General features: G+C 39.1%; 1 protein-coding gene across 2 annotated transcripts; it reads right to left on the bottom strand.

The window, feature by feature from the left end:
* Positions 1–7,015: 7,015 nt before the first annotated feature.
* cers3b (ceramide synthase 3b) lies at positions 7,016–23,730 on the bottom strand. 2 transcript variants are annotated; one of them, XM_052152874.1, is made up of 11 exons: positions 23,509–23,730; positions 22,683–22,850; positions 18,826–18,943; positions 17,334–17,452; positions 17,145–17,202; positions 12,917–12,967; positions 12,714–12,806; positions 12,261–12,389; positions 8,254–8,360; positions 8,018–8,171; positions 7,016–7,314 (listed from the first exon to the last, which is right to left on the bottom strand). In XM_052152874.1, the coding sequence occupies exons 2-11, from the start codon at positions 22,844–22,846 to the stop codon at positions 7,204–7,206; spliced, it is 1,104 nt and encodes a 367-aa protein (XP_052008834.1). In that variant the 5' UTR covers positions 22,847–22,850; positions 23,509–23,730; the 3' UTR covers positions 7,016–7,203. The 2 variants fall into 2 exon arrangements, with proteins under 2 accessions (XP_052008834.1, XP_052008835.1); XM_052152875.1 differs by lacking the exon at positions 8,018–8,171.
* Positions 23,731–27,462: the final 3,732 nt, after the last annotated feature.

A 27,462-nucleotide genomic window follows, 5' to 3' on the forward strand; every position in this document is an offset into this window, starting at 1 on the left:
CCGAGCGAGCCGGTGGTGCATCCGCGAAACGTGCCGAATGGGAAGCGATAAGCAAAAATGAGCCACCGCATTATGCAGAACGGACCACAAAACAGTGCCGCGATCAGGGGTGGACTGGCCATCGGGAATACCGGGAACAATCCCGAACGGCCGGTCCATTTCAGGCCGAAGATCGGCCGGTGGTCAAAGAGTTTTTTTTTTTAATGATATGCGACCGGCCTAACCGGCCTCTCAGCTGCAGCGGAACGCTGTGTGTGTGTGATTCAGACCGGGCCAGACCAATACTTTCAATCTGAGGGGGGATACGAGCGGCCCCTCCCAACTTGGACTGATCCTCGTTTTTCCTGACATCCGATTGGCTCAAACTAGGCGCCGATCAAAGGAGTATACTTTTGGTCATGTTTGGCGGGTTTGTGTGAATGCAACAGATACGAACGGTAAAAATGGCAAAAAGAAGGATAGAAGAGAAAGAAATGGGTGGGGCCGAAAAAATAAGAATTAAAAAGAAAAAATTTTTGGCAAAAGAGGCAGCTAAATGCGCCAAATTAACAGTCCTTTTCCGTAGTGGAAAGAGTGCTATGGCAGCCGGAGGTGCAGATGAGAAGGACCCAGCAGTATGGACAGGACAGGTGCACGATTAGGGATATATTAGTGATTTATTATACACTGAAATTGTTTATATTTGCATTTAAATATAGGCATTTATTACATGGCTTGGTTGGTAGAATTCCAATGAAAGAGGGAAGAGGAGGAGGAGGAGGAGCAGCAGAAACCAGGAAACAGACAGTTAGAGGGGCAGTGTGCAAGGCTGGGTAGGCAATAATGTTAGGCATATCAATCAATCAATCAAAGCTTTATTAAGGACACACACACTCAAAATAGAAAAAATACAGCACAATATTACATATTTACATATAGGATAAAATGCCAATAGTTCCACATACTAGATAATAACCTGACTGAAGCACAGATTGAATTAGAAAATGTATTATTCTTAGTCATATTTATTACTGATGTTCTTATGTTCTTCTCAGCTGTACAATCAGTAAGCAGAGGCAGGGTCCAGCACAGGGGAAACTGAGCCAGGGAGAGTTGAAAGTGAGGACACACACACACACACACACACACAAATCTCTATTTTATGGGACTGCATTGTGGTTTTTGAGTATCTGAGTGGGTATTTGTTAGTATTTGTAACCATTTTATCACTCCGACTGACTGTACACATTACGTGCTGGTAGTTAGCAGTATACTAACTATACTGTGACTTATGTGTTCGAGATTAGGTTTTGCTGACCTGGTTGTGTTCAGTGCAGTGGTGACTTGCTTATACAACCTGAAGAGGCAGGTGTCATCCTAAAAGTTCTTGAAGGTCTTCAGTGTAATCTGATTGTCTTTATACCATAAAAACACTATTAGAATTAAAATAACTGCAAAAAATCCTTCTGCTCGTGCACCAAGGGCACTCGCGTAAAAGGCCTCTTAAAGTCCCGGGCTGAATTTCAGTTCCAGTACGTCCCTGGCCGCGATATGCAGAAAAGGACAGCGGAACCCCGTCATTTTAGGGAAAGGGGTATGTGTAGGGTTTCTGTAGGACTCTAAATAACATTCAATGCGGCTCTTGTAAGATTTTAGGGATCGAATTCACGGTTAAGGCTAACTGTTGTTAATTATTCTTTCCATTTACGTGTATATTTTTTGAAGCCCATGATTACTGGAGCAGAACACAGGCCGAGGCCAGCAGAGTAAGTTTAGTGAATTATGAAAAACTTACAGGCAAAAGATGAACATATGTTGAACAAAACCTCAATAATATTAACATTAAAGGTATTAACTATTCAATTTCTGTCACAGAGTTCTAAAGTGCTAAAGTTCGAGACACAACATGGAGGAGGAGGAGGTGGGAACACAATGATAATTATGATGTGTGTGTGTGTCTTTTGTGAACTATTAACTTGATTATGCAAATAGAATTGTAATGAATATAAACTTAAGCAGATATTTCAGGCTGCTGTTCTTGCCATAATTCCCAAAGAAGCTGCAATCCAGATTGACCCAGAAACCATTCATCTATGAGCTGGGGTTCTCCATCCTCCACGAACTCAGAACATGCCTGAAGATATATGCACTTCTAATCGACTGTTTTGACATTTTTTTTCTCATGTTTTTCGAGACCAAGAAGATGAAGCACTCAACTAAAGATCCAGTGCCTTTGCAGACACAGAGACGTCCAATGTTCAGCCACAAACAAAACCTGGATCCAGCTGACTTCACCTTTTAAAACACAGCACAACCCATCTACAGTCAGTCCAACAACAAGATGAGGGAGTCAGTTTGTGACTTGATCAATGATTGGCTCATGCCAATGTAACAGTAGCCGGCTGGTAGGTAGCTGTGCATTGTAAACATCCCTCCCCTGGCCTCAAGAGTTACATTAGCGACTGACCCTAGAGGCTGTAGTCTTTAGCCCTCTCGTTAGCGTGCCTGGTTCCCATGCCAGAGACCCCGGTTCAAATCCCGCTTGAAGTGGGTCAAGCAGGACCTGTTGCACCAGTCTGTTATGCTCTATAAGCACTTTAAAGTGTTTGATACTATTGGATGTTATATTTGTGTTTGTGTGTAGGAGGGGCTTACAGAAGAGAAGAAACAGCTAACTGTTATTGAGCAGGTTATGGTGGACCAGCTGTCGAGGTCGGTATATTCTCTCTCTCGCCCCCACCTTTTTTGTCAGTTTTTGGTGAGTAATATCATCGTGAGGCTTCTCTAATACTCACACAGGGCTGCCATTAGCGACCGGAACAGAATGCTGTGTCTGTCAGTCCCACGAGTGTCCCACCACGCTCCAGGAGAACTCTTCACCACACTGAGTAAAACCCACACATTGACATGACTCATATACAAAACTCTCTCTCTCTGTCTCGTTGTCATGGATTTTGAGAAGGTCATAGTGGTTACACTCCCACCAGAACTGGAGGATTGGTAACTGGACATCATTTAACATAATTTTAGTATATTTATGCATATTTATTAGTGGTGCTTGCTAAGACTTTGGCACATAACTTGTACCACACCCGACCTGGCCTCGTCGTATCACATTATTATACCTTCATTTTTGCTTCACAGCCAATATCACAGCAGTTTACTGGTGAAATGAACGCTAGAGACACCTGTCTGCCTGTCTATCATTCTCACCACTAAAACATGTAATTTTCACCCTGTTCCTCACACAATGCTATCTTATGACAGCACTTTTACTATAGCACATCACGTACTTTAACGTTTGCATAAAATAATCAACTGCATTCACAAGCTTGTTCGAATGCAATCAAATTGCACGTTAGCTCAATTGATTGAGCGTTGCACTTGTGATGTGAAGAAGCGGGGTACAAGTCCTGAAGAGCACACGTCAGCTGAAAGTGTCATAGAAGCACCACGAAATGACATGGTTGTGTTTTTCATCCCACATTTGCTTTATCGGTTTAGGTTTAGTGTAGGGAGGAAGGTTTTGGTGATTTCAAATTGGAGCAATCCTTAAAAACCTCATGTGTTTGGGAGAACGTTTAACTCGCTTTTAGCGCCACACAGTGGACATTGTGATGGAAATTCAGACATTTCTTTGTATTTTATTGCATATGTGCGTGTCATTGGTATATAAGTGTGGACGTGAGGCATGTCAAGAGCTGATTGGTTTCTCTTTTGCATGTGACCAAACACTGACAGTGTAAAAGTACCGAATTTATGGTAAAAACCGGTCAGCCTATGAAGTTTTGCATGTATACAAATACAGCAAACCTCTATGGGCACACACACACTGTGCATTATAACACAGTGTTTCTAAAAAGATAAATATTGAACAAAATCTTACAGATGAACGCTTTGCCCTTTATATCTTGTGGTGTGTATATGAACTAAGGGAGGCCGTACTGCCTGCAGGATATTTCACAGGTTCCACACACTCACAATCTGTCACACACACACACACACACACACACACATATATTAATTCATTAACACTTTGCCTACACCACCCAGTGTGCCGAACTTCACTTCTGTACAAACAGCCCACACTTCCCTGAAGTCTGATGAGACAGCCAGGCGAGCTCTGCTGCATGTAACACACACGCACACACGCAACGCACACACACATACACACACGCAACGCACACATGCAATGCACACACACAACATACACACAAACACACACACAATGTGTATACTAGTGGAAGTACTCAGAGTATTTCTTTTATGCAGAGCCCAGTCTGGTGTAAGAATAGATCATCTCTCTGGAGAGGAAATCAATGAAATAAACACTCTAAAGCAATTCAAGGTTAATACTCTATTTCTCTTTTACAATCAAGTTTTCATTCAAACATATGAAACATTCATCCAAAACCCTCCATACATGAAATCTCAAACATCAACCTGTCTTAAAGGTGAAGTGTGCAATTTGTTTTATGTTAAAGGCAGTGGCGGAGCTAGGGGGTGGGCAGGGGTGGCCGTGGCCACCATGGACCGAAGCCTGGCCACCCCACTCGCAGTTGCATTTTTTGGCACAATTTATTTCTTTTAAAGAGGTGAAATCATCTCTGTACAAATTTGCAAACTTAACACACAGTCCGACGATATAAAAATGCTGCCCGAACATTTCTGTGCCACCCCAGATGGATCACTTGGTATAGGGTATATGAGGGTCTCATTAAAAACTTGGAACATTGTTTTAGTCTTGTTTATGTCTAAACACAGACTTTTGATATTAAACTAACAATTTATAATTAATTATTACATCTTTAAAAGTATGATCATCTAAACAAAGAGTGAAGTAATCATAAACCATCTCATTATTGTATGAAAAGGATTTCTATCAAATGATTTTTTTTTATTATGACTGTCCTACAGATGTGGTGTCATTTCCACCACACCAAATCAAAGTTTTTTCAAAAGTTAGTGTACTTGTTACCTAAGTGGATGTCTGTCTATCTGTCTGTCTGTCTGTCCGTCCACCTGTCTGCCTCTCTGTCTGTATCATTCTGTCTGTCTGCCTGACTGTCTGTCTGTCCGTCCACCTGTCTGTCTATCATTCTGTCTGTCTGCCTGTCTATCTGTCTGCCTGACTGTCTGTCTATCTGTCATTCTGTCCATCTGTCTGCCTGCCTCTCTGTCTGTCTGTCATTCTATCTATCTGTCATTCTATCTGTCTGCCTGACTGTCTGTCTATTATTCTATCTATCTGTCTGCCTGCCTCTCTGTCTGTCTATCATTCTATCTGTCTGTCTGCCTGTCTATCTGACTGTCAGTTTATCTGTCATTCTGTCTGTCTGTCTGCCTGCGTCTCTGTCTGTCTGTCATTCTGTCTGTCTGTCTATCTATCTGTCTGTCTGTCTGTCATTCTATCTATCTGTCATTCTATGTCTGTCTGCCTTTCTATCTATCTGTCTGTTAATCTATCTATCTGTCTGTTATTCTATCTGTCTGTCTGCCTGTCTCTCTGTCTATCTGCTCTGTCTGTCATCTATCTATCTGTCTGTCTGTCTTTCATTCTATCTATCTGACATTCTATCTGTCTGTCTATATTCTATCTGTCTGTCTGACATTCTGTCTGTCTGTCAGTCTATCTGTCTGTCTGCCTGTCTCTGTCTATCTATCTGTCTGTCTGTCTTTCATTCTATCTATCTGTCTGTCATTCTATCTATCTGTCTGTCTGTCTGACATTCTATCTGTCTGTCTGTCATAAATCCTGTACAAAAGCACCAGACATGTTGATATAGAACATTATGTGAGCGATTAGTGTGAATCGTGTGTGTCAGGAGTCGGTGTGGAGGATTGTGAGTCGGCCGGTGGAGGGGCGGGTGCACCCCGCTGATGTGAAGCCTGCCGTTACCGGGGAGATGAACGAGAACAGAAAAGCTGTCTTTCTGAAGGTGACAGACAAGATTGACTGCTTTTGTCCTCCCGAGGGCACTGTTGAGCTCTGTGAGTTTCCAGTCTAATGAATTGCTGCTGGTTTGAATGAGAGTATCTGTCAGTTTTATTTATTTTTTAGGTTTATGTAAGGCTTGACCCAAATAAAACCGGTTCCGTCCCCCTAACTGATATAGAAACATTATATAGAGGCAAACAAGACCCTGTCCCAGCATATGGTGAGCCACTGCTAGTGTGTGTGTGTGTTTGTTTAGAGTCCATTGCTATTAAAGTAGTATTTACATGTGTTTAGCGTTTATCAGTATTTCACAAACCTTAGTGACATTTACTTAAATGCATCTCTTTCTGTCATACAATTGAAAACAAATGGCTACAATCTTCTGTTGTGTTCCACAAAACAAAAAAGTATTATGCTTTGAAGCAACACAAGGTGAAGCCTCAAAATTTATTTTGGGTGAACTATCCCTTTAAATGTGTGGTACCTCTTTATTCATTCCAGGAAAAGCAATTAATTTTAATTTAAAGATAGACTTAAAAATAGCGTGTCAAAGTACACACAGCAGTTATTAAAGTTAACCTATAACAAAGCACCAGTTGGGCAAAAAGCAATATTACTCAATGGCTGGATGACTAATGTTTATGAAGACCTTATCATTTTTACTGTTGACAGAAGCGGGTTCAAACCCTGACTTCCTTGCCTTTGAACGGAAATCAGGAAAAATCACAAAAAGTGTAGCCTAGGCTGAGTTTGAGGACTATTATGAGGGTTTGAGTATTGAAATCCCTTTTGATGAAGAATATATTAACAGTCTGAGAGTGTGTTATATTCCAAAATCAGCTGCCTGGTTTATACAGGACCTTATGATTAACATCGAGCTACTATATTCTGTACTGCACATATTGCAGCTCTAGTTTTTGCTTAATTGCAGCTCAATACAAATTTACTCTTTATAGAGTAACTCTGACATCACCAAATGCTTTCGCATAGTGTCAGTATGTTTACCTAGCATGTAGAAGATTTCAAGTACTGCTTAAATTCTCTAATGCTAACCAGTTTTAATTGATTAACTCTAGTTTTAAAGCATTAAGTTGTCAGTGAGGTTGAGATTTTTATTGAGATACAAAAACATCAGTACATATTCACACATTAAGATGAAAGGTTATGCAAAACAAATAAAATAAAAAAAATAAAAATTAATTCACAGATGAGTCATGGGTCCAATATGGACATTAATATATGCATAGCATTAAAAGGCTATCTATGTCGGAAGGTCTTTCTATTTGTCAGTGACCGTTAGACAGTCCTGTCCCAGATCCATTAGAATAACCATGTTTATACTCTTCCTCGGAAACCTCCTCATCCTCTTCTTCATCACTTCTCTCATCGCCCTTCAGCTATTGAGAGGAAAAGAGAATTTATTATATTGACTTTGTCTGTAAAGAAAAGAATGAGTAAAATCTCCTCGTGTGTATCAAAATGTCATATGTTTAAAAAAAAAAAAAATATATATATATATATATATATATATATATATATATATATATATATATATATATATATATATATATATATATATATATATAAACATTTTAGATATGCTAATTTACCTTTGTGTAAATTTAGCATGCAAATGCACTGTAAGAAACAGTTTAGAAAGCATATATATATATATATACACACACACACACACACACACACATTTTGAAATGGCTTGCTTTAAAAAAAAAAAACAGAAAGGGTTTGCATTTTGCCTGACAGCACTCCTTAACTATGGTAATATCAATGTAAAGCATGACCTCTCATGTTTATTCCTTTAATAATTAGCTGCCATTTAGAGCAATGCAAGTGAACAGGAAGTCATTTATATTCTATATTGCTGTCTTTTATCATATTGCTGTTTTAGACAAGCAAAAAAGGTTGAATTGTGCCTAAAAACATCACTCCTTAACCATAGTAATATGACCTCTGTAACACATTACCCTCTTGTGACTTTCTTGCTTTAATAATTAGCTTGTATTAAGGAAAACGGATTTGAAAGGCAAGTCCCCACTAGGAAAAAAAAACCTGCGTGAGTTTGAGTGTGTGTGGGACACTTACGTTGCCGAAAAGGAACTTTTTGACCATGCGAAGGATAAGGGAAGCCCAAAAGACGTGCAAAAACAGAAGCACCACCAGCATGACGTTAAAGAAATAATAGCCGAAAAAGGGTTCAAACAGGTCCAGAGGATACACCCATGTACAGTGGATCAGCCTGCACACATGACAAATATTTGAACAGGTCCTAAATATACTCTTACCCCCCCACCCCACATTCCCCTCTGTCATGCACTTACCAGAAAGGGAAGATGATGAGTCTGGTTACTATGAAGACCAAAGCAAAAACCACAAAGATGCTGTTGCAGGTAGTCTCCCAGCCAGCATAATTAAACATCTTAGCAGACTGACAGAGAAACAGAAAGTACAATTTTACACTCCATGAAATGTAGCTTAATGTTACTTAAACTGGGGCGTAAAGTTCACATGAGGGACATTGTAACTGCTTGTAAGTTTGTAACTAACTGTTCTTAATTTGGAGGTTACAGTGAGGCACTTACAATGGAAGTGTATGGGACACATTTTGGAGGATTTAAAGGCAGAAATGTGAAATCGTGATGGAGGTCCGATTCCATTGCGCAAACCGGTTCACCAGTTCTTTTACATCATTGTGTAATTAATTAATTGTACATAATGATAATACCCCGGCAGCATGGAATAAACACTCAAACACATTCAATTCACATTTAAGTTTTGCACCTACATTTACATTTATGCATTTGGCAGATGCTTTTATCCAAAGCGACTTACAGAGCACTTATTACAGGGACAATCCCCCCCCGGAGCAACCTGGAGTTAAGTGCCTTACTCAAGGACATAATGGTGGTGGCTGTGGGGATCGAACCAGCGACCTTCTGATTAACAGTTATGTGCTTTAGCCCACTACTCCACCAACACTCCGCGTGAAGCACGCAATGCGGACAATGATATACAACGTTGATGTTCTATGTGCCTAAAGCATATAAAGTGAATAAACTACTCTTAATCATCTCACAACTCCAGATCATAACAACTTCAACCATAATCTGCATGCACAATACTCCATAGTAAAATTCATTTAAATCTCTTGACAGAAACGTTTTGCCCCCTCACTGCCCCTCATGCTCATCGGCTCTCAGTATTTAGAACCGAAAGAGGCGATTCGCAGTTCAGTGTGCTGTTAATTCGAGAACGGATGTGATCGACGATGTACTGTTTACTCAAGAGCGGCTTTCCCCGGATCGGAATGCTGTTGAGAACTGTTGCGACCGGATCATTGTCATCATCATACGTTGATAAGATGGTTATACAACCAAGTCATGAACATGTTTCCAATATGTTTTTTTTTTGTTATACTTTTTGCTGTTCAGCAAAACACTTCAGAAACATACAGTGGCATAACTTGGATCTTACGGGCCCCAGTGCAAAGTACCTGTCGCGCCCACTCTTTGGGGATCCTGTGTCGTTTATAGTCACCCGTTGGGCCCAAAGTAATTTTTATGGTTCCTTTTGATCGACTGTTGCAGGCCTCCTCTCACCCCGGGACATAGGGTGGCTGCCCACCCTGCCCCCCCTGTAGTTATGCACTGGGAAACATACATTCTGCCCCCCTTAATTACATGGCAAACATATGCTAAGCATCTGCAGCTCATCGATTCTCATATGTCAGAAACCTCCAAAAGAGACGACTGTTGTGACCGAAGCGTTCAGTCCGATTTGTGAACTAGTTGGCGCGGTTCATTGGATCATATTACTCCCAGTTATCGGCTCGTTTCGAGTCAGAGTGTCAGGCACATTCGAGAGACAGGTTAAGATAGAGTAACTTGTGGAATAATGTTGACTCGAGATGCAAAGTGTTTCAAACGATTCAGTCCGATTTGGATGAACTGGTTCAGATCATTCACTGAAAAGAACCGGTTCAAAAGAACAATTCATTCACAAACTCGTCATCACTAATGTGAAATTTATTGCACTGCCTGGCCAAAAAAAAAAAAAAAGTCGCTGTTTGGATTTACATAATCAGATACTACGGAGCCTTTGATTGGATCATTATTGCAGTGATTAATATGTTTCAGGTGGCAACAATCCTTTTAATCCTAACTCATGCAGTGTGTAGCTTCTCATTTCTTGACCATGTCGGAAGGCGTATCCCGTGGTCGTGGAAATGATGTTACTTTTCTTACCTTTCAGGAGGGGAAAATTATTGGCCTGCATCAAGCAAAGAAAACTTTGAGATTGCTGAAATCACTGGAATTGGGTTAAGAACTGTCCAACGCATTATTAAACACTGGAGGAATAGTGGTGAACTGTTGAAGCTCCCCTGTTTCAGGAGTGGTGCTCGGAGATGTGGAGAGTGGCAGCCTTAGTGGAGACTGTTTTTAGGTTTTTATTTTTAGGAAAATGGGGTGGATATTTTGCATTCTTGGAGGGATCTTGGGAGGAATAGTTGAGAGAAATGGGTAATTGTCAGTGTGTGTGATTTTTTTTTTTTTCTCTCTCTCTCTCTCTCTTTCCCTCTATTATTTGTTTGGTTTTTGTTTTCCTTTATATGTTTTCATGTAAGACCACAGGGGTGTTTATCGGGGTGGGGTTGGGGATGAGGATTAGCACCTCTAAATCTGAGGCCATGGTTCTCAGCAGGAAACCGATGGAGTGCGTTCTCTGGGTAGGGAAGGAGGTATTGCCCCAAGTGAAGGGGTTCAAGTACCTCGGGGTCTTGTTCATGAGTGAGGGGACAATGGAGCGGGAGGTTGGCCGGAGAATCGGGGCAGCGACACGGTATTGCACACGCTCTATCGCATCATTGTCACGAAAAGAGAGCTGAGCCGGAAGGCAAAGCTCTCGATCTACCTCACCTATGGTCATGAAGGCTGGGTCATGACCGAAAGAACTAGGTCCCAAGTACAAGCGGCCGAAATGGGCTTCCTCAAAAGGGTGGCGGGCTTCTCCCTTAGAGATAGGGTGAGGAGCTCAGTTATCCGTGAGGAGCTCAGAGTAGAGCCGCTGCTCCTTTGCGTCGAAAGGAGTCAGTTGAGGTGGTTTGGCCATCTGGTAAGGATGCCCCCTGGCTGCCTCCATAGGGAGGTGTTTCAGGCACGTCCAGCTTGGAGGAGGCCTCGGGGAAGACCCAGGATTAGGTGGAGGGATTACATCTCCACACTGGCCTGGGAACGCCTCGGGGTCCCCCAGTCAGAGCTGGTTAATGTGGCTCGGAATAGGGAAGTTTGGGGCCCCCTTGCTGGAGCAGCTGCCCCCGCGACCCGACTTCTGATAAGCGGTTGAAGACCGATGGATGGATTTGTTTTTCTGTGTTTTAATAAAAACAAAAATTTTAATAATAAAAGTTAATGGTTATACTGAGAGTCCTCATGGACTTCTAATCGTCTCCCACAGCGGTGTGGCCGGTGTCTGATTGTTCGCAAACCGTATACCGTTGCTCGACTGTTTTGAACTTCTTTTTACCTTTATTTATTCAATTAGTGGCTTTCAAAATGTGTAAATAGAAATGTTGAAAAGCCAGGAATGTTAGTGTTATCTTGTTACGGTGGATGTTCCATAATCATTAAATATGCTAAGTAGTATATTTAAATATGTATATTATACATATTGAGGAACTGTATCTAAAATCAATTAGGAGCCCTTTAATAAATACTAATAAAACAAACTGGAAAAAATTTACATTTATTAATTTGAATAAAAATACAAAAATCGTGTGTGTTGAAACCTGGGACACCAGGTGATGCACCAGAAAGTTGGATGGTGATGGTGTAGTGGTCTAAAGCACATAACTGGTAATCTGGTAATCAGAAGGATGTTGGTTCGATCCCCACAGCCACCACCATTGTGTCCTTGAGCAAGGCAGTTAACTCCAGGTTGCTCTGGGGGGATTGTCCTTGTAATAAGGGCTCTGTAAGTCACTTTGGATAAAAGCTTCTGCCAAATGCAGTAATGTAAATGTAACATCACCAGGCATTCGTACATATTTGGTTAATATGTGAAATTATATTTGAACTAAATCTAATGGTGTTTCATACTACAGTGCCCATTTACACCAAAACTAGTTTACGCACAACTGGTGCAATCGGTCCCTAGGAATGGTTCAGTCCCTCCTTCAATGTAAGTCTATGGGATTTTTTAGCGTGTTTTAACGTCACCAAATGAAGACACCCACAGGTTCTTCCTAACCCCAAGTATGAGCAAGTATGTATACAAGTTTGACTCTTCTTTCTCATTTAATCTCTCTCTAGCAGCCCTTGTCTCTCCTTACCTCGAGTAAGACATCTGATGTGTCGTGAACTAGCATGACTAGTGTGCCAATGCGGATGTAGTTGGCACACCAGGAGAAGGACAGCAGGGTTAGAGTGGCCCAATGGTGCACCAGCTGCTCCTTAAAGTCCTACAGATCGAGAGAGAATGAGAGGCACATATACAGTACCTAAAAAAGGAGAGGCTTATCTATTAAGATATGGAAAATTCTGAAAAGCTGAATATTCTCAATTACAAGAGTCATTTATTTTTCAAAGAACAAACTCACAATCAAGATTTGTCCTACCGAACCGCAACCTAAATCTCACTTTACAGTCTTTAAAGGATTATTGCCATTGCATTACAATGACTTGCGTAAAGTAACATGCTAATTATTTTATGACATTAATGTAATCACCTAAGAGATACAAAAGCTGAAGACCGAAACTCTGATAACAAATTGGCGCATTCTTACCTTCCGTTTTACGTCTGCAGCCACACTGAACAGTAAAGAGCCATAAAAACTCAACTCAATGATGTAATACCAGTACTGAGAGTCCAGCAGTGACTGTATATACACAAAACAAACACATTTAAAAACCAAATGCCCTGCAAACGTGCTCGCATAAACGCAAACTTCCAAGAACTATGCAAATGTTCAGTCTGGTTTACACTTACTTGTTTGGGAAATCCTGCCCAAACTTCCCGTAGGTCATAAAGCCACGGTTTCTGTTAGACGAAAACAGCAAAATTCAAATATCGGTTATTTCAGAAATACCCAAATAATAACACTAACAACACACCTTTTGTTTTTAAACAAACGCTCTTAAAAGAGATGTGAGAGGGAAGAGGGGAAGACTTATGCTGGGTTCCATTCAACTCGGAATGTCGGATTTTCCAACTACCTACTTGGAAAAGTGCAATGGAACGCCACTTGAGGTCGTAATTCCAATTTGGAAAGTCGTGCGGATATTTTAAACTCAGATTTCGCTCGAGATGCAGGCGCGTGACATCACACAATCATGTCGGCACCCAGGAAGATGCACAAAAAAAGTGATAAACATTCACTTGCATTAAATAATATCGATAAATGAGTCAAAGTTCCTACATTACGTGATATTAAAGCATGTTTAACAAACGTTAGCATAGCAGGTGTTCAAAATATGGCAAATTATACTGGAATCATACACCAAATGCAAGCATTGCAGATTGTTTTCGGAGTTGGGTTGTTAGGAGACATCTCTAGTGACAGTCAAACACCTGCTAAGCTAACGGGAGCGTTGCAGTTTTGTTTCATTAAACGTCATCTTCCGAGCATCTGGCAATGGAATGCATTTATGGTTGGAGATCGGAGAAATCAAGAAGGAATATCCCACATCTGATTCGAATGGAATGCAGCATTATAACAACTTAAATGTCGATCTGTTCATCACACAATGACAACGTATGGCTCAAAAGACTTGAAATATAGCGTTGAATTCATGTTGCATTTTTGGTCATTGTTTTTGGGAGTGTGAATCAATTTTCTTTGAATTAATTCTGCTAAACATCTTTTATCTTCCACAGAATAAACAAAATAAATACTGGTATGAAATGACATAAATAATTACAGCATTTTCAGTCATTACCCAGCTAACAGGGAACCTTCTCAGAACTTTGGTTAACGTTCTCTAAACGTCCTGTTATGAAAATACGTTTTTACAGTAACGTTATTAGAACGTTTTCTGTTGTTAATAAACGTTCTCCAAAAATTAACATGAAAACGTTATTGATACATTGTTAGTGAAACGTTCTTTAGACGCTACTACATTGTAAATATATAAACATTTCCAAAATTTGTCATTACAACTTGCCATCATACAACTACATTTTTCAAATTTATACTTACAATTTCTTGTAAGAAAATTATTGTACAACGCGAAAATAACGTTTCAATAACGTTTTCCAGAACCTTAGAATATCAGAACTATAACCATGCAATGTTCCCAGGAGAACGGTGAGGGAACGTTTGCTCAATACCACAATTTTTCTTTTAACCTTTAAAATATTGGACGTTTTTAACGTGCTTAGAACTTTTCACAACTTAATGTGTAACGTTAGGAAAACGTGCTTAGAACAAAAAACTGTTAGCTGGGTATGCATCACCGTGCGTTCACACCAGAGGCGGCGATAGCGTCAAATCGACCGGAAGTCATTCATTTTCAATGACAATCAGCGTCTCTTGGTGGCGAGAAGCGGCGCGGCGAGTCTTGGGCGGTGTGGGCGTCAGATGAAAGTTCAAGTGCAGTCAACATTATGGTAATGAGTTGTGACGCGGTTCGGCGGCAACCTATTGGAATATAGAAGTGCTCCGCTCTAGTGAAGTCTAGAGAACACAACCGTGTAAACTTTGGTTCCCACCAAACATTAGTCCCGAAGATAAAATGGAGGAGAAACTAATTATTGCCGTGGCGGGTTTCCCAGTAATATGTGATATGTCCCTGTTTGCTTACAGGGATATAAAACAACCAAGACCACAGTTATTATTACAAATGTATTTTATTTTGATAACACACAACTATAATTTTAATTACTTTCTGCCATCGATCGATTTCTTATTTTCACATTTTAAAGAGTTCATGAGGATATACGCTACTTGTGATAGGTCGGCAAAAAGTAAATGGTCGACATGTCTGGATGTTTAAATTGCGACCCCTTTAAATATAGTCCACAAAACAAAGCATTCTGAACAACGTTGCCGCCTATTTCAACTACGTCAGAGCGTCCTCGAGCGTTGAAGGCAGGGCAGCCAGAGTGAATTTTGACGCTCTCGCCGCTTCTGGTGTGAACGCACGGTTAGTCATTCAGAGTAAAAGATAAAATCAAGTAAATTTCGGGTGAACTATTCAGTGGCTCCCTTTAAGTGGATGATTCCATCCACTTAAAAAAAACAATTTGATCAAATATATAAAAATGTCTTTAAAACGTCACGCTCCATCCTGAGATGGGACGCATCGCTATTATGTCAGCGTCTCACGCTGGAGCGCAGTGTTGTTTTGACATGCATGTTTACAAATAAAAAAGCATTGAAAAATACTGACGCAAAAACTTAAGTTCGATGCACAAGATTCGCCACAACAGCCAGAAATAAGAACAAAAATCCCTCGTTTTTCAGATGTTGATAAACTTCAGTAATTTGGACATTTTATCAGAGAGCCTTTCACTTCCCCTGTGGAAAAAATGAAGGATTTTGCTTGAACTATCGATTTTCCCGCCACTCACGAATAAACAGACGTTTGACTTTGAGCAACGACTTGGTCAGCACCAGACAACAGTTGCCCCATAAATGTGAGTAATTTATAATTGACATTATTAAGCCCCGCCCCTTTTCACCGCTCCACTCTTCTGGGATTTTGTCATCTAACTTCCTGTTTGTATTGAAGCTACTGAGAAGAGTTGATGGTGAGAGACTACAGCACCCATTTACTACATAAAAATGCTATTGAGGTGTATTTTCTCTCACTTTAATGTTAGTTTTTACGGATACACATGGAGGTAAATTGAACCTGGCAGATCACATTCAGACAGCTATGACACGCTGCACTTTTTCATAATAAAAGAGTTTAAATGATATACGTGTAAACACTGCTTAATTCTTTAGGCTTTCAACTTGTACATTTTTTATAATGTCTAGCTGACATGAAACTTCGTTACCATGACGATGTAAAGTCAACAAAACCCTAAAGCGACTGTAAAAATAGCAATTTAAACAAATTTACAGCTTAATACATTAGTTCCCATTTCTGTGTTTAAACCCTCCAAAAATTGGCCTCATTCACTTCCATTGTAAATGCTTCAATATAACCTCGATATTTGCTTTTTTTTTATTTTTAAGAAAAGGAGGAATGAGTTGAAATTAATTTGTTTGGTAATCATCATTATGCCACACATGTTGCCAATTTAGCTTAACTTGTATTGAACCCGGAACATTATTTTAATAATAAGAACCACTGGTGTAAATAAACAAATGTCACTGGAAAAGGTTCTTGAGTTAGCTAAATGTTGCTATGGAGGTTTAAAAGGTTCTTGATGTTAACATTATAGGTTCTTCAGATCAGTGTATTGGTTTCTGGGTTCTTTTAAGCACCAGTAGATACATGGTTTCCTAAACTAGACAATACAATTTCTATTTGGAACTTAGTGTTCTCCCAAGGTATCAGGCCACAGAACCCTTTTTGGTTCTAATTGGAACCTTTATTTTACAAGTGTAATATATTCAATATCACCACCATAATGCTAATGTGTTGAGGACGGTTGCCATGACATTACTATGCGATTGCTGAGGTATTCTGGGTGGTTGCTAAAGTGTCACTAGGTGGTTGTTGGGGTGTTCTGGGTGGTTGCTAGGTTAGTAAAGTCAAAAGATCCCACCCAAATTCTTTGTTATTCTTATCCATGGACAAGATTTGGGTTCCCCTTTCAATTTAAGTCTTTGGGATTTTTCACTGGTTTTATCGTCCACCAGATGAAAATTTGTCTGATCACTTTGAAAACTAATAATACACTTATTTTTTGGAGCGAGTAGGCAAAGCACCACTAATATCAAACACTTACAGCATGTGTGTTTCTAGGTGTGTGTAGGCCTTTCCATACCTATTATTGTGCCTCTTAGTGGATCTTTCAGTTAGAGCTAGAGCTAATCACAGGGAAAATGTTACTAATTACCCCTCAGGCATCTCTCACAAACACATGCCGATTCAAGGCCTCTCCTGAGAACTTCTGTATGTGCCTTAACACATACTGTACACACACACACACACACACACACACACACACACACACACACACACACACACAAAGCTTGGATGTCAACCAAAGATTCAAATACAGTCAATGAATTGACTGTGTATGCAGAAGAAATACTCACATCATGTAGTGCCAGCACCCCTCCAACAGTAGAACAGAGGTAAAAGGCACACCGCCAACTATATAGTAGAGATATTCTTGTTAATCCCAAAAATACAGACATAAAGATGTACACAGTTGTGTGTAGTTGCGATCTTAACAAGGTATTTATACTTGATATATATATACGTGTATGTATGTGCAAATATACCTTGCTTCTTTAAATTTCTTCAGAACTCCGGGTCTGTCCTGGTTCCTCCTTTTGCGGAACCAGCATTCCACCTGCCTTTCTGACCAGCCCAACCTCTTACACACACCTTTTATATCTGTCTGTGTACATAAAATAACACAAACAGTGTTAGATAAACAAACTTCATATGTCAATATGTACTTGCCCCATATGCAAGCGATGGCCAACAAATGTTTCTATTAATGGTTCCTTCTTTCAACTTCACATGAAGTCTGTATATTGGAGTAAAACTCTTTCTACATAATATGTTAAAAACATATATTTTAAATTCATTAAATGCCATCCTTCTGCCAGAAGATACATGTAGTCCCTGACATGTAAACTAAGCTTAATTGTTGGTCTCTATGGGTGTTGCACAGTAGCACCCACAGCAGTATTTACTGTTTTGTGCAAGTAACATGTCACATGAGTGCTGTATTGACCAATCAGCATCCAGAATCAGAAATATGTGTTTTATAAAATGAATTAAGAAGTTCTATAATAGGCTATAAAATATTCTAATGCAATTTAGAGGTTTTTATAATATTTTAGAATATTATATAATATTCTTTAGGGTTGTCACGCTACCAACAGTTCAGTAGTCGGTAGCAATACCAGTAAAATTTAATGAAACTATTACAACAAGGATAGCGCACGATACTCACAAAATGTGATGTTTTTAGCATATGAGTGGCTTCACACATTCACTTTGAAGTGTGCAGCACATGCACACTATATATTTATGTAATTAATTGCATGCTTTTGTGGTTTAATTATCACACTAGGAGATTACAGAGCAATTACAGTGCTCAAATGAGCATTTGAAATCAATCACGTGCTAGTCTGACTTTTTTTTATAGTACTATTATACTTTTAAAAGGTATAACAATGAATACGTAAGTATTATAATGCATTGCAACTGGGGTAACAGTTAAAAATGCACTGAAATGAATGGTTTTGGCACATACCAATAACTGATAATTCACAGCTGATACCTGTGACCTATAGCTAATAAATCTACATTTTACAATATCTAAGCTTTTGATGGCTCTTATCGGTTGCTGTTTAAGGTTTGGCAGCAGATGTAGCATAAACCAGAAGTGTGTCTACAGTATATGACAGATGTATGTGGATATGAATGAGAAATAAATTACAATAAACGAGTGTGTCCATTTATATAAGTATTTATGTATCGTGTCCATTTATGTAAGTATATTTATGTTAAAACAAAGACAAAATAACGAACTTCAAACAGATGCAATTCTCTGTTGCAAGCAAATAATCCGTTACAAATTATCAGCACAAATAAGCCAATAAAAGTCGCTGATATAACATGCATCCCTAGTTACAATAATTCTTGAGTAACTTTTAAAAATACCTTTATAATGCATTATATATGCAGTTAATAAGTTAACCAGGTTTTTCTGACATCACTGAACACTGTTCTGGTCGTGTGTGTGTATGGCAGGTTAACCTGTGTTGGATGTTTAGAGTTTAAGTTGTAGTATTTTTCCAGCACTGGGTTGTGTGACGCACTTAAGCGAACTTTATCTTTAACCCCAAGGGCATCAGCAAGTGGCACAGCAATCAGCCTGTTGAATGAAAGAAGAGCAATGAGACCGTAAGTCAAAGAGTCACCCGCTGTGAACCTCAGCACAGAGACCATACACTGCACTCTAGCCAATATAAGAACATATATATAGTGACAGTATTTTGTACTGGCTTTATCTCACATCTTGGAAAGCACCTCACTATAGTGTGTTTATGTTTGTAATAATATTCGAGTGTATGAGTGTGCATACCGCTTTTACATATTTGCTGCTAAAATGATCAGCATGCCTGCCCTCACTAAAAGTACTGTGATGGTACCAACAGTGATGGTGTTATATGGTAATACCATGATACTTTGATTTATATCATGGTACGGAATGATTACTCTTTTTATTTATTGGTATTATAAATTATATTACATGCTTCAAATAATACCATGGTGTATTACCATGATAACAGAGATATGTTTTAATAAGCGGGTCATTGCCAAATAAAGGTGATAAAAATTTCAATATTTGTCACATGACAAAAAATATTTACAACCTACATGTCGTTATACCAAGGGCTGGGCGATAGGATGGTGTAATCGGATATCAACGATGTCTTATAAATCTCCCGATACCGATTTCGACACTCACTGACAGACGATGATCGACAATATCGGTAAATGGCAAAACCATGGGTCTAGGAAGTTGCCAGATATTTTTAACAGTAGCCCAGGGTGTGAAATTTGCACCCGCCACCTGCCAAATGCGATGAGGCTGAATAACCAGCTCCTTATTCGCAAGTTCCTCTTCCAAATGCAGGTTTTCATGAGCGGGTAAATTTGCTCATGAAATTTGCTAAATTTCCTGGAGTGGTGGTGGCGTAGTGGGCTAAAGCACATAACCAGTAATCAGAAGGTCACTGGTTCGATCCCCACAGCCACCACCATTGTGTCCTTGAGCAAGACACTTAACTCCAGGTTGCTCCGGGGGGATTGTCCCTGTAATAATTACACTGTAAGTCGCTTTGGATAAAAGCATCTGCCAAAAACAGTAATGTAAATGCTCATCCCGCAACAGTTATGGGCAACCTGTAAGATGTCTCGGAGAAACACAGGACAAGAAATGCTGTTAACCCCCCTATTGCATTCGGGTCATTTTTTGACTTGGTAGAGGTAAATCATAATTTTTAAATACATCATCGTTTTTCGAACGGCAACCAAACTTTGTGACTTTGTCAAGACTACAAAAATGTACATTTTTAGAAGAAAATTTATGAGATATAATATTCAATTGAGGCTTTTCAGATGTTATTATGCAGATATTTTCACACATTTATGAATTAGATTTTTCTTTTAGCCTCTTTCCCAAACTCTCACACACTTTTTTTTTTTTGTCTCAAAATAGGACTGCATCTTGTTTACAAACATGCACACACACATACAGTCTCATGCACACTCACACACAGAACTGACAACTCAGATATATCCAATATAACCAATTTAACAAATAAACTATATTAAAGGAAACAGCCTAAAGGGAAGTGTGGCAAGGGCAAACGTTTAAGCGTACATGGTCTGAATAAGAGTTAAAGTAAGAAAAGTCCACATTTTAATTTACAGACTGATCTGATCATGATCCAGTTTGCAGCATAATCACACATTAACATTCAGACGTTTATGCAATAAAGAGAATATATTTAGTCTAAAAACATTGCATACAAATGTTGTTTGGTTGGAAAAAAGTTTATTTGGTTGTGTAAACTATGACTGCTGAGTTGTTTTTCAACAGTAATGTGTAATTAATTAATATGGAAGTTGATAGGAAAATTACTAGAAATTCTCATATTAAATATTTATAAAAATTTAATGCAATGTTATATTCAAATCAAATTTCACATAAACCTTGATAAAAAAATATATCTTCACATGTATCACACTGGTTTAGCTGTAGTTAATGGATATTTTGAAATGTTAAAGAATATCTAAAAAAAAAAAATTTTATATTTGTATTTTTATATTTTTCAGTTAACATGCCGAAAAAACTGATCTTTTTACATGTATGAACAGCTAAGAAGTTAACATTGAGCTACAATATGGTATTTGATGAAAACAACTGGACTATGAATGTTTTATAAGCTTAAAACTCCACCGGGTCAAAACTGACCCGCAAATGCAAAAGGTGTATGCAGATTTTGAATGCAATAGGAGGGTTGTACACAAAGAATCTGCTCTTGAATAAACACACTTATTTAATTGTTCAATTGTATTTTTAAGAATAAGGCCCGTGCAGAGGGAGCGTCTCATGAAACAAGTGCATGTTAAGAGTTATCACTTTTTCTTCTCTGTTTCAGTCGTCTGAAAACTGTGCAAGAATCGTGTCCTATATGAGTATTCTGCAAATGACCTAAGACCCTCTCAGGAGGTGCTCGAAATTCAGTTTGTTTTATTTTCATGGAGCAGTGTGCGATTAACATTGTGAACGCAACTCTGCGGGTTCGCTCAAATATATCTTTGTATTAAAGAAACAAAGACGAAAGTGATTAAATCATAAAATAATACAAGACCATGTTCACCTTGAACCTAAAACTCTTCTATTTTATTTTATTTAGGCAACATTAACTGTATTAATGAAACGCAATACAAACACTATTTCGATAAGAACACACATTTGGTTGAGCTTTCTGTAGGTAATGGGGTTTTAAAAAATATTATTATTATTATCTTTACAAGTGGTTATAAGATTTGTTTCTCACTTTATTATTTTATTCCTTTTTCATCACTAAAGCAAAAATATTCAACAATCATCGAAAGGGGGGTTGACGATATAATCGGATATCGCGATATTATTTTAAGGCGATTATCAATACAATATTTGTTTTTACATATCCCCAGACCTAGTTACACCACCTGATGATTTGGTGGAAATGTAATATATATATATATATATATATATATATATATATATTACATTTCCACCAAATCATCAGGTGGTGTAACTAATATATATATATATATTATTTTAAAACCACTTTAGACCTCTTTTTTTTACCATCTCTGGATGGTTACACCACATCATATATTTTTTACTTGGTATGATTTTGAATCCTGAAATTGAAAACTGTAGTGCCGTTTTTGTAATTGTTTTGTTTGAATTGCGTTTTTAATGTATTTTTTTATAGCTTATAGGAGCAATATGTAACATTGACATCAAGCGTTTAAAATGGGTACTGCAGTCCAAATTCAAAATAATGGAGAGAGGAATCTCCCTCGCCCCCTCCTCCCCAGACTCAAAGCTCACGCGGGTTGCAGCTTGAGGACACGCAACAGGAACTAGCAAACTGACTATGGCAAGCGATGAGCCTTACACTGTAAGTTCATCAGCTAATGTATACGTTTGCAAATTATCAACCAGCCCATGTGGATTTTTTATAACTCTGTCAATGTCCAAATATAATAAGCAATGTTTTAGAGAAACCAGTATTTCAACTTAGCATGTTTCCTAAATATCTGATAACATATTATGATTATCGTATGCTTTAATACAATAACTATATTACATATTGCACCTTTAATAGATCTAGACAAACACATGTGCATCACATCTTTGACCCAAGTACTTATTTTTTGTTAGTGTTCACACATGCACATTTTGTGCACAAGCTTCTTAACTAGCATTTCCAGAGAAATTTAGCTGAGCATATTTATACTGGTTCACAAGCCAGACCAGCATGAACCAGCATTAAAATGAATGACTTTAGCAATGTGTCTCTGTTTATATATATATGTGTGTGTACCTTTCATAAATTACTCTTAAGCCTAGCAGCAGTACTGCTACAGGTATAGTGATATACAGGTGGGAAACCCGGGCGTAGACACGCCCCTCACCATCCTTTAGGTCCGCCCATGTCAATGGCCTCGGCAACCACAGCCGATCCCACCAAAACCACTCACTGAGCATTGCCCTGGGAAAAAACACAGTATAATGGCAGTGTATCTTATTACGATGCCTATTTTGAGATATTTCAATTCTGCTGTATAGCTAATGGGGAGGTACATTTAGAACATCCTAAGGCACCCGAAAATGCTCTTCACTTATGTGTTCTTCCACTTTGCAGTGAAGCAAATGTGTGATAGATGTGTTCCCACGACATTTTTGGGAACCAGAGAATTTATAGATTAAACATAATTGACATTGAAACCATATCAGAGTGTGAGAATATGTGTGCCTGTGTGTTTGAAGAGTTTAAAGCATGTTTGAACAGCGCTAAAGAAAAGCCAGTTGGAGCGTTTCACTGTGACTCATTAAGTCTCGTAGGGAGTATCCAACTACAGTACAAACCAGTCTTTTAGAGACATTATCAACCCAAGTGTCCCAGCCTAGAGTATAAAAAAACTGGTTTAATGAATATTGTGTTACACAGAGGACAATAGTGAAAGAGTGTCCGTCCACTGATTTAAAGCAGCATTGTGTTGGAAAGACAGACGGGCATAAAAGCGTTGTAGCTCAGGTTACTTATTGTATTGGTGTTCTTATTGTAAGTATCAACTGTTACCATGACACACACATACATAATGTCCCAAAGACTCACTTATGAGAAACGCAAACAAAAATATTCTTACCTTCTGTCTCCCTCTTAGTCCAAAATACGTATGCTGCCTTTTCGTTTTAACTTTTCTCTCTCCACCTGTTTTCCTTTCTTCCTTTGGAATTCTGTTCCCAGACACACCTTTCGATAGATCCTCCAAAGTCCTGCCCTGTTCTGATGAATCCGCTATAGGTATTGGCTGAACGAGCACAAACACACACACTTTCACTGCATACCTCAATCTCCAACAATGGGCTCTTTGAACCGCCTGAGTGTGTGTGTGTGTGTGTGTGTATGTTGTGTTTTTAAAGGGGCCAAAGAATGGGATGTGTGGGAGGGGCCACGATTACTCAGGTAGAGTGAAAGAAAGGCAGAGGTAAGGACGAGAGAGAGAGGAGATGAACCTTGAAATATTGCATGCCCTAAACGGGTTAATAACTCACAGAGTGAAACAAAGAAGTCTCCGTTTAACCTTCTGTTTGGCATGACATTCTTACTGGCCGTTAGTGTTCTCTTGTGGTTAAGAGGCTTTTCTCCGAAGCTATACATTTTAAGTGTGCTTGTGCCCTAGGAATCGAACCTGTGACCTTGAGTTTTCTAGTGCTATACTATACCATTGAGCTACAGGAAAATTTAATTTAAAAACAATCTCAAATAAAAATCTTGCGAGTCATTTTGGTAATTTAGTAAGAAAGCCTTTTTAAACATTTGTGTTGTGTTCTGGTCATTTTGACCCAGACAGCTTTTATTTTCTTAGTTTAAAAAAAAAAATTTTTTTTTTACTTAATACAATTGGAATAGAATTAATTGACTTTTTTCACATATGGTATCTGAAAACACACATTAAATTTGGACCATTTTCTTTACATTTGTTTGGCTTTATTTCACTTTGTTACACTTGCCATGTTCCCGGACAAAAATGACCAGCCATCAGCCCAGTTCTTCAGATGAGCACAAATATGGGTGTGTGCATTTTTCACACACAAAGTCCTCGGACATTTGTACACACACACACACTTGCACATACACACACACACGTTGTTCTACCTATCATTATGAGGACATTCCATAATGTCGGTTTTTATACTGTACAAACTATAGATTCTATCCCCTAAACCCAACACATCCCCTAAACCCAACAAAACCCCTAAACCCAACACAACCCCTAAACCCAACACAACCCCTAAACCCAACACAACCCCTAAACCCAATACAACCCCTAAACCCAATACAACCCCTAAACCCAACACATACCCTAAACCCAACACAACCCCTAAACCCAACACATACCCTAAACCCAACACAACCCCTAAACCCAACACATCCCCTAAACCCAACACAACCCCTGAACCCAACACATACCCTAAACTCAACACAACCCCTAAACCCAACACAACCCCTAAACCCAACACAACCCCTGAACCCAACACAACCCCTAAACTCAACACAACCCCTAAACCCAACACAACCCCTAAACTCAACACAACCCCTAAACCCAACACAACCCCTGAACCCAACACAACCCCTAAACCCAACACAACCCCTAAACCCAACACAACCCCTGAACCCAACACAACCCCTAAACCCAACACAACCCCTGAACCCAACACAACCCCTAAACTCAACACAACCCCTAAACCCAACACAACCCCTAAACCCAACACAACCCCTAAACCCAACACAACCCCTAAACCCAACACATCCCCTAAACCCAACACATCCCCTAAACCCAACACAACCCCTAAACCCAACACATCCCCTAAACCCAACACATTCCCTAAACCCAACACAACCCCTAAACCCAACACAACCCCTAAACCCAACACATACCCCTAAACCCAACACAACCCCTAAACCCAACACAACCCCTAAACCCAACCCTCACAAAAAACTATCTGCATTTTTACATTTTCAATAAAACATTGTTTAAAATGTTTTTTTAAGCTATTTAAATTATGGGTACACTAGAAATGTCCTCATAAACCACATTTATAGCATAATACTCTTGTAATTACCTGTTTGTAACCTAAAAAAATGTCCTCGTAAACCACATAAACCTGCCCACACACACACACACACACACACAAGAAAAATGTGTTGAGTGCCCTTTTTTGCATTGCCTTTCCATGTACACTCTGAGGAATATTTCATAATAATAATTCCTTACATTTATATAGCGCTTTACATAGTATAGGGGGAATCTCCTCAGCCACCACCAATGTGCAGCATCCACCTGGATAATGTGACAGTAGCCACAGTGCACAAGAACGCCCACCACACACCAGCTATTGGTGGAGAGTAGAGTGATGTAGCCAATTCAGGGATGGGGATTATTAGGAGACCATGATGGGGAATTTTAGCCCGGACACCAGGGTTATACCCCTACTCTTTACAAGAAGTGTCCTGGGATTTTTAATGACCACAGAGAGACAGGACCTTGGTTTTTTGATAGTATTGTGTCCCCATCACTATACTGGGGCATTAGGACCCACACAGACCGAAGGGTGAGCACCCCCTGCTGGCCACCATAATACCACTTCCTGCAGCAATATTCCCCAGGAGGTCTCCCATCCAGGTACTGGTCAGTCTCAACCCTGCTTAGGTTTTGAATCAACATCGTCTGCTGTAAATTACGATATGTTTTTTTCTATGTTATATGTATGTTTAAGAAAGTAATAAGGAAAAATGTGACAATAAGACAGTCCTGTTTACTATATTTCTATGTGTCTGTGGTAATTTCATACACTAAAACTCACTGCAGTTTGACCTTTGCGTGAGGTCATTGCATTCTACAAATCAAGACCTTTCCAACGATATATAACACATGGCTATCTCATCTTTTTTATGTTTTTTTTTTATGTCGTCTCAAACTTTTATGACTTTCTTTCTTCTGCAGAACAGAAAGATATTTTGAAGGAATAATGATGTGAAGGATGTATGATTTTTGTCCATTCAATACAAGTATGGAGGACCAAAACATTCAAGCTCCAAAAAGGGCATAAAGGCAGCATAAAAGCAATCCATATGTGTCCAGTGGTTTAATCCATATCTCTTGAAACAATGCTCAAACAAGTACCCACATGCTGCACATGCGCCAAGAGCAAGGAAGTGTATGAACAAGGGACAAAACGATTGTATCAGTTCAGAAGACTTGGATTAAACCACTCGAGTTGTATGGATTACTTTTATGCTGCCTTTATGTCCTTTTTGGAACGTTAAAATGTTGGACCCCTTTAACTTATGGACAATAATCCTAAAGGTAGTATGTTTACAGGATTCCAATTGGAATTCCATTAACATAATTTAGAACCTATACCAAATGATCTAGTAACACTTTACAATGTGGTCCCTTTTGGTAACATTAACTGTTTAAAGCTGGTCGCAAACCTGATGAGAAGTGCAACACCACATCATGTCCTGGTTAGGACAAGGCACAGGTATCGCGCACATAGGATATGTTGATGAGGTGCAGGTGGATGTCCAAAGTTTTTAATCTAGTCACCATACACACAAAAATTACAAAGGTTTTTGTTCTTCTTCAAGAATGAACAAAGTGACATTGATGAGCTTGCAGGTTATTTCTAAACTGATTAGAAATGGTGATGGTGCAATTTTTATGTAGCCTTGAATAGGCTTTATTTAAGCTTTCAAACCACAAAAAGACATACTTGAAACTGAAAATACATTGTGTCAAGGCTATGTGAAAGATACATATACACAGTGTATCATCCAGTCATGGTTAAAGTAAATAGCCTATGTCCTTTCATAATGATTTTGATCAAATTTCTAGGAAAACTAATTGAGAAGTGCTTTTTGGCACTGTAGAATTTTGAGCAGCCTCCGGAGTCATAGCTGGGTGCCACCGACAGACGCAGTGGGGTGATGACGGTCATCTGCCAGACACATTCAGTGTGTGACCCCCCCTTAAGACAGCCTGATATGTCTACCATGTTAATGATCTCAAACTGTAAAATGTGGTAGTTCACTT

The sequence above is a fragment of the Xyrauchen texanus genome, chromosome 21 (genome assembly GCF_025860055.1).
Source record: "Xyrauchen texanus isolate HMW12.3.18 chromosome 21, RBS_HiC_50CHRs, whole genome shotgun sequence".
In the NCBI taxonomy this organism is placed as follows: Eukaryota; Metazoa; Chordata; class Actinopteri; order Cypriniformes; family Catostomidae; genus Xyrauchen; species Xyrauchen texanus.

Excerpts from the sequence above, each read along its gene's own strand:
- cers3b (XM_052152874.1), bottom strand. The coding sequence starts at position 22,846 with ATGCTCAGTGAGTGGTTTTGGTGGGATCGGCTGTGGTTGCCGAGGCCA. Across the intron at positions 17,453-18,825 it reads ACTCTAAACATCCAACACAG|ACAGATATAAAAGGTGTGTG; the intron begins GTTAACCTGCCA and ends TTATGTACACAG. Across the intron at positions 8,172-8,253 it reads CTCATCATCTTCCCTTTCTG|GCTGATCCACTGTACATGGG; the intron begins GTAAGTGCATGA and ends TCATGTGTGCAG.